This window comes from Parambassis ranga, chromosome 12 (assembly GCF_900634625.1).
Source record: "Parambassis ranga chromosome 12, fParRan2.1, whole genome shotgun sequence".
Classification (NCBI taxonomy): domain Eukaryota; kingdom Metazoa; phylum Chordata; class Actinopteri; family Ambassidae; genus Parambassis; species Parambassis ranga.
In genome coordinates this window covers 3,860,978-3,869,590 of record NC_041032.1, presented here as the reverse complement: position 1 = coordinate 3,869,590, position 8,613 = coordinate 3,860,978, and the positions used below count along the sequence as shown (strand labels likewise).

Below are 8,613 nucleotides of genomic sequence, written 5' to 3'. Positions count from 1 at the left end.
AAATCAGGGAGGGGAGAAGCAGAGAGAGAGAGAGAGAGGGAGAGAGAGAGAGAGAGAGGAGCAACAAGTGTCATGGTTTTACACTGCTTTGCTTTTCTAACTTTTGGAGAAAGGATTTCGACGAGACAGAGACGATTCCTCTTCTTCCTCCTCCTCCTCCTCCTCCATAGAACAAGGAAACAATAATAATTCCTCTCATCCTTGCACCAATTTTACCTGTGGACTGAAAGTTAACGGTGAGTTTCCAGCTGTTTTTACGGCAGAATGTTAACTGTGAAATTATAGAAAGTTCTCGACTTAATTTTAAAAAAACAAGCAATTTTGATGACATATTTTTTTTAGATTTTAGAAATATGAATATAATAGAATAGAGAATATAATATATATAAGAGTATGCTTTAAAGATATAAAGAGTGACGCACTTGAAATTAAAGAGACGATATAAACTGTCGCCCACAAAAGATTTCATGTATTCACATTAGTCTCCGTCGTTTTATTTATATATAAATAAATAATTTACAGTATTTCCATCTCGCTTAAACAATTTTTCTGTTGCAGTATCAACATGCCGCGGTCATTTCTGGTCAAAAACAAAAGGTGCACGACCTATAATATTCACCGATTATACGAAGACGAGCCCAAGAGTCCCATATGTCACGGTAAGGCTTGTAGAAAAACAAATAAAACACACAACTTGTCATATAAAGGCTGTGATGTAAACAACATGGATGTTTTAAATGTGGTTGCCTTTTTGCAAATGAAAGCAAACAGCTACATGCTGCTAAGGAACCTTTATGATGGTTTATTTATTTAATGGTTTGTAGAAGTCCCACTGGAGGGTCAGACCACAGACACAGACAGGCCTCCGTCTGACGGGCAGTCTTCTCCTGCAGACAGCTGCTCGCCTAAAAAGGAGGACACGGAGCTGGAATGCCCTGTACCTGTCCACCCAGAGCCAACCAGGCCCCCCGTGGCTCCCTCACAGACATACTACCTAACCGGTGAGCTGTCAGGTTTATCTTTAGAAACTATTTAATCCTGTACAACAGAGGTAAAACTGTGTTTTCTCTGTGTTTGTGCGCCTTCTTCAATCAGAGTCTCACATGGGTGAATTCCCACCTTACTACAAGCCGTCTTACGCCTGGGACCCGGTGTCTTCTTCGTCCTACGAGCTCCGACGGATGAGCTTCAGCCCCACGGTGCTGCAGCACGCCAACAGTCTGTACGGCAGCCACATCAGACGCAGTCCGCAGCCTCCGCAGCCTCTGGACTGCAGCACGCACTACTCCTCAAACTCCAACAACTTCCACTGCATCTCCTGTGACAAGGTATAGGCATTTCCAAATCAAAAAAAAAATTAAGGCAAACTTTTAGCATCAATAATAACGTGACCTATGTGTTCCAGGTGTTTTCAACACCGCATGGACTGGAGGTTCACGTCAGGAGGTCACACAGCGGGATGAGACCTTTCGGCTGCAGCATCTGCAGGAAAACCTTTGGTCACGCAGCCAGTCTGGAGCAACACATGAATGTCCACTCTCAGGTACAAGCTTGTGGGATAATAAAAGAAGAGGAATAGTCCTTTAACCTCAAATAAATAAGTGTGGATCCTACACTTCCCATAATGCACCACACCTTCCTGCTTGGCCTTGTTGTCATGGAGCTTGTAAAGCACCAATCTGGATGTGTAAAATCAGTTTATTTGATTAAAATGCTGATGATTTTTTGTAATGCTTTTGTCTTCATTAAGGAAAAAAGTTTTGAGTGCAAGATGTGCGGCAAATCATTCAAGCGCTCCTCCACCCTGTCCACGCACCTGCTCATCCACTCGGACACGAGGCCTTACCCCTGCCAGTACTGTGGAAAGAGGTTCCACCAGAAGTCTGATATGAAGAAACACACATATATTCATACCGGTAAATATACTTAAATTGAAGTGTCCCTATACTTTCCAGGTGCAGCGTGCAGAAATTGTTTTCCAGGAGTATACTGATAAATCAGAAAAAAAGAAGCTTAAACAAATATCCTGTTGATTTGCATATCTGGTTTTCCTGCTTCACACAGTGATCCATAAAAAAAGAACTCTATACTGTATAATGTTTATTTCCAGCACATGTGCGACAAATCTGAACAATGGCACGATTCTTCAAACAGCATTTTAATGGCAAAAAAAGGCCTAACAGTGATGGAAAAACAGATTTTTAGAGAACATGTGATGTGATTTGTAGATCTCTCATTACTTTTTGTGCTTTTTTTTTTAATTTTGTAGGAGAGAAGCCACACAAATGCCAAGTGTGCGGGAAAGCTTTTAGTCAGAGCTCCAACCTGATCACACACAGCAGAAAACACACAGGATTCAAACCGTTTGGGTGTGACATTTGTTCCAAGGGCTTCCAGCGTAAGGTGGATCTCCGCAGACATCACGAGAGCCAGCACGGCATGAAGTGAAGAGTGTGTATATATAATGAAAACAATAAGCTGATCTAATGTAAATATTGGTTATATTTTAGGGCTGTGAATAACTGAAGGTGATTTAAGTGAAGAATGTATCAGATAATATATCAGGGAGTAAACTTTAAAGACTGTGTTTACATGTGGATGAATGAAAGATGATATTTTGGATTTATTCTTTGTATTAAAAAAGTGTAAAATTGTAATAAAAGGTAAAAATAAGTGGGATGTTCTTCTGAGTGATCCTCTGTAGCTACAAGGTAAAATAACATGTTTGTCTAAGATGAGCACTGTAAACACACTTTTCAGTTCTTTCTGTGTGTTTTTCTGACTCACTTTCCTGCAAGAGCAGGATGTAGAATAAATACACGACTGTAGTCTCAGGTGGAAATCTCTCGCAGGAGGAAGAGATAGAGCATATAATGCAGTAATCCTGCATTCAAATAACGCACCTGGAACACCATGCAAATCCAAGACCGGTGACTAGAGAGCGGCTGCAGGAAATGTATAACCAGATACAGCTGACGTGTCATTCTGTTAGATGCTAAAGAGCCAAAACCGTCTTCATAATCTCAGTGAAAAATCAGACTTATACAAACTATTGAGATCTGCCATAATGAATTTTTGGCCACACACTTGGGAAAACATCCATTGTGGTGGCTCGGCCTTCCCGGTGCATTGAAGCCTAACGGGATACAAGGATTAATAAGAGGCTGTGGAAAAGGGATTGATTGCTTAGTCAACTGTCACCACACCCAACCAGCCTGTTGGATTTACTTTAACAAACAAATGGCGGCACTATACGAAGACTGAACCACCTTCCTCAAACACCAAACCTGTTAGGACATTAAGCTGCTCAAGGCAAATCAGATCATCACCTGTGGCTCCTAAATCTGACAGGAAATACAGAAGAGGAAGTAAAACAACTGATGTAACATGAAAATGGCTCAGACTTTCAGCTATAGGTGGATCATGAAGTGACTGTGTTTTACATATACGCTCTATAGGGCGTATGTTATATACTTATCACTATAGATTACAATGTGCATGTTGCTAAAAGTAATTATTTATTAAGATAAAATAGACAGAGCCAGCTCTAATGGTGCTGTTAGATTACATCCTCTGTTTCCCCACAGCTTGATTATGTGAATAGGAATAATAGCCTAAATAATAAAACATATTAACATCATGTTATTTAATTTTATATAAACTTATCAATTGCGACTCTCTTAAGCTGTACAAAACATGGTATATAAATAAAGTTTGATTGATTGATTCATAGCAATCAAGCTGCTACATTCAGCTAAGTAGGTAACTCACAGTTGTCTTGTGACTTAAAAAAGTGAGCTAATGTCATGTTGATTTTAAGAATGTAGTAATCTGATTACCACCTATTATGTTCCTGTATGGGCCAACTCATGACAAGACACCATAGTTACACATAGGGCCATTAAAGCCATCAGAATGTATAACAATGCAGTATTTTAGCCTACGGTTCTATTTGAAAGTGAATAGTTACACAGCAAAATTACACCAAATTATTTTAGATAAATACTTTTTGTCAAGGATACAGTCTATGGTTTTTTGGATTAGCTAACCTCAGTGGAAGCAACTAGGTCTCTACTGTAGCCACAATTTTACATCAGAGACGGATAATAAGTAAACAAAACACGCACAATCTGCACATGAAAAGATGGTTTCATAAAAATGCATTCATCAGTGGTTACAGCACTGTTGCAGAAATCAGTGTCTGAAAAACAGGAAGAGAGGAAACATGAGGGCTTACTGTCTGGCAAACAAATCTGAGGTCTTTATGCAAAATGTGTTGATATTACCAAACCAATAGGGTCTGATGGGATCAGACAACAGTTAGACCTGCTGGTGCTGCTGCACCCTGATGTGAGGAGACAGAGCAAATCAAAATCCCACCAACAGGTAACAGACTGAGAGGTATACAGGATCATCCGGGGTGGGACTATACACAAACAGGACATGGGTCCTGAAAGAGGAGGGGTTGTGTAGCCTGGGGAATAACGGGCATACGGAAGTATGCATGCACCCTTCACGGAAACATTCCTTCACTTGTGTACAGGTGTAAAGCTTTATCCAGTGGAGTCATTTTGATTTTTGGAACACATGGTGACACACAAAGTAGCCCCAGAGAACTGTTGTTGTTCAGCCCTTGCTTATTTGCATATTGCCTGAGGTGTCATGGTATCCTAAATGCTGCAGATTTACTGACTTTTTATTTCTCCCCGCCCTGTACAGTACAAGTTTAATTAAACATCTGCAGATGCTGCCTGTAAATCTATGAAGACATCATGTCAACAACTCTGTAACATGACATGATGTCTCAAAATCAGTACTACCAACAAATTACTAAAAACAGCAGCCCTTTGTCTGAGAAACAACACACGCTGCTCCAAAATACACTGAGCGCCACCACCTCACCCACACACACACAGGGTAAAGAGATACAGTCAAATTTGTCTTGCAAATGGGATCTATGCAAATGAGCTCCTGGTTGATACTTTGGAAGCAGAGCAGGGTGGAAGGGATGGCTGAACATGCCTGAGGCATCGATGACACATTCATGGAAGGCAAGAGTGGGAGATCCCCTAAAAGTGTGGCCTTTTTCCCTGTGAGCTGAAAAAAATGTGTCTGGAATCTGAGTCATTATTTACTGTTGTAAAACTACCTGTCACCAAACAGACATTTTGTATCTGTAACTGTCTCTGTTTCATAAACAGAGACACATTAGATTTGATCTTTTTAACCCTTTTTCTAATATTTAAACTGGGGTGATTCAGTGACTTGGGAGTGAATTGATTTGTATTTATTTTGTCTTAGGGGCTAAAAAAATTAACCCTGAAAAAAAAAAACATAAAGGATATTTTTCAACTTGAAATTCGATTACTTTTCCTAAAAAGACCCCAATAAACATCACCTGTCATATTTCTATGAACTGCTGTAGACAAGTAGGGCACAAAGATTCATGTAGGGGTCAGCTGTAAAATAAAAGTCACACAAAACTATGTCTCAAAAGCATTATTTATTATTAGGGTATGCTAATATAAGATTAAGATTGACTTTATTAATCCCTGTAGGGAAATTAAGTATACATAGATTGCAGAACCTCTTTTATTTGCATTCACAGCTACTGCTTCTTTGTACTTTGTCTAGCTGAAAACAGCAGTAGAAATAATAACAAACATCAATATTCAGTAAAAAAACAAACAAGTGTGGCACTTATTAAATATTGATAAAATACCACACTGTGCTGATGATGAGGTTGTTTCATGCACAAAATTATAAGGGGGTTAATTGAAGGGGTAAAGTTTGATTGATTTATTGTTGCTTAGCAATTGAGCTGCTACATCGACAATGCTAAGAGGGTGATTTGCTATTCATCCAAGTGAGTAACTCACAGCCGTTTGTCATTTTTCACCCTTAGGGCAGAATTCTAAGACCACACAAGGATTAAAGAGCAAAGGAAACAGGTTGAAAAAGTACAAATATGGAGGTCTGTGCATTTGACATAAATATAATAGTACAAGAAGTTGTTAAAGAAAGCACGTGTAAATCTTGAAAACATCTCGTGTTTTTAATGACCCCTAACTTTGCATAATCTCATCTCAAAGAAGCAGACATGCCACACAGAATAATCCCAACAGAAATAAACAGGCTGTCAGCAGATTTCCTCTGTGTGACTGGGCACAGGAAGATGCTGTGTGTGTGTATATTTATATATATATGATCACAACCACTGCTGTCACACTGTCTGGCTGGTGTGATACTATTTGATTGCCAGTGACACAGCAGTATGGTCCTGCCTTGCTATAGATAAGTGCGCCGATGACGTGTTTGAATGGTCACGCCTACAAAATATGATGAAGAAAAAAACACCAGCTTCCTCTGTGGTTGTATTTTGGATCCTGACAATTTACTGTGGTGGCTTCACAGAATTAGACTGAAGCCACTTATCTAGTCTTTAATTAGTCTTACTTTTTATAGCAATACACTGTTAAAAATGGTAATATTGGTTCTTTCCTTTAGTTTATATCCAAAACTAATTTGGCCTCTACTACAGTGTGTGCATTAGCATGCTAAACTGCTAAACAAAGATAGAGATCATGGCAAACATCCACCCACCCATTCGGTAGCTGGAGCCTGTTGCAGGTTGCCAATATTTTACAGGAGTGCAGAAACAGAAATTCGTTTTGCATTTACAGCCTTCTGTTATGATCAGGAGCCTGTTGTGGCTAATTACAACCAACACTTAGTTAATTTAGGTTAAACTTTATTAATCTCCATGGGGATATTCGACACAATGTAACATTATACAATATTGTACAGCGTTGTCATGGTGACATGTAAGTTCTCCGTGTGACTGAACAATAAAAATAATACAAAGTACAAACAGGTATGTAGACATCACTGACACCGAGCTGCTCGACGTGTCAGACATGCAAATAAGGTGCACGTGTTAATATGTTTTGCACATAGCCTACTGCCTTTGCACTAATACTTGCAAGTATAATTTTTTTTCCTGAAGGCAGTTTTTATATTGAAGAAATAAGAGATGGTGATGTTTCCTATTCTGTCTGCAGGGTTTTTATTAGTTCATCAGTCCTCACTATGATTTCCATTGCTGCATGTTGGTGAGCTTGCTTTTTAGCTGTTAGGTTGCCAAACCAAGCAGTGTTTTTGATCATGTTTTTAATTTATGATTGCACAGTAGATAATGATCATGATCTGACCGCTAACTCCGTACCACCGGAAATTTTGATGACCTCTGGTTTGTGGACGGTCACTTGCCTTGAGTCAATGTCCATCTTCAGTGTTTTGGTGACATTTGGAATAAAATTTTGAACTTTATAAGTGATTTCACTCTCATCCTGGTGGTTAGAAAGGTTGCCTGTCTTTGTTTAATAGGCCCAGAATCGCAACATTCTGTCAATTATTGTTGTACAATATAAAATGTGTGGGTGACACAACACAACCCTGACTCCTGTGTTGAGCTTTCCCTAAAGGTGTCAAGTCTTTTTTGTTCATTCATTCATTTCAAAGTCAAAAAACATTTTCAAAAATGTTCTGATCAAACAAGTAAATACATTTAAGCTCTAGTTTAATGAGCCACAGACCCACAGAACAAATAATTGTACAGTTTCCCTTCTTCTCAGTTTTGAGAATTAGTCGTGGCAGATGGTCACACTGTCAAAAGAACTACCAGGATGCATTGAAATAAATCATTGATTATAATCATTTATTTTGACTACAAAAAATGATCAGGCTTGGGGGTGTGGCCTCCAATCCCACATCCAAATATGACCATATATACAGATTTCCCCTTCCAACTGATAAACAACCAGCCACAGCTGAATGGTTGACAGGCGAAGGGACGTACCGAACAAGAAGTGGTAGCAGGAAGGAGTGGTAAAATCTGTGGGCAGCAGGCTCTTCCAGAGTGAGCCGGGCCATGGAGGCAGCACGATAACCTTATCATGGCCTCACCACACTGTAACGGCCAGAACAGGCCAGCAGCGAGACAGGGAGGAGTGGACAGGCCCTCAAATGAGATATCTCAGAGTACTAAGAGCTGGGGAAGAACATTCTGTGGACGAAGCCCTCTGGAGCCCATATAGACCATATCCATTGCAGCACACAACAGATTATCAGGCTTGTGAGTCCCTTCCTCACTAGTATCCCTACCAAAAAAAGGAAACTGATAATCATCAATCATCAAATAACTTCTCATTTGTGAAATTACCTACATTTTATAATAGCTAACTCGAATAAGTGTTCAGCTTTTTGTATGCAATTACAAAAACAATATTAAGAGGGGAAAAAACATTAAATCTAAAATCAAACGTTGGAACTGTGAAAACTACATGGCTACAACTTGTACTCACTTAAAGGCATGAGAAAAGAAGACAAACTAGAATCAAAGTAAACAGAGCGACACATCAGACAATTATCCTCTAAACGATGCATCTTAAATAACTAGGTAAACACACCGACAACTGTCTCCTCATCCCCTTTCTTTCTTCTCTCAGGGGATGACAGACAGTTTCTGGGATGGGCCAGCTCATAAATCCTGTCTGTTTTTGTCCACTATCATAACAACTGATCTTTCTTTTCACAGGCTGTAATAATATCCAT

The 8,613-nt window shown here is 39.4% G+C and overlaps 1 protein-coding gene across 1 annotated transcript; it reads left to right on the top strand.

Annotated features, from left to right (window-relative positions):
- The first annotated feature begins 26 nt into the window (after positions 1-26).
- On the top strand, positions 27-2,591 carry gfi1b (growth factor independent 1B transcription repressor). Its single transcript, XM_028418189.1, has 7 exons — positions 27-236; positions 559-659; positions 825-1,001; positions 1,096-1,328; positions 1,406-1,543; positions 1,751-1,916; positions 2,270-2,591. Exons 2-7 carry the CDS (start codon positions 566-568, stop codon positions 2,446-2,448), a joined length of 987 nt encoding a protein of 328 aa, XP_028273990.1. The 5' UTR covers positions 27-236; positions 559-565; the 3' UTR covers positions 2,449-2,591.
- Positions 2,592-8,613: the final 6,022 nt, after the last annotated feature.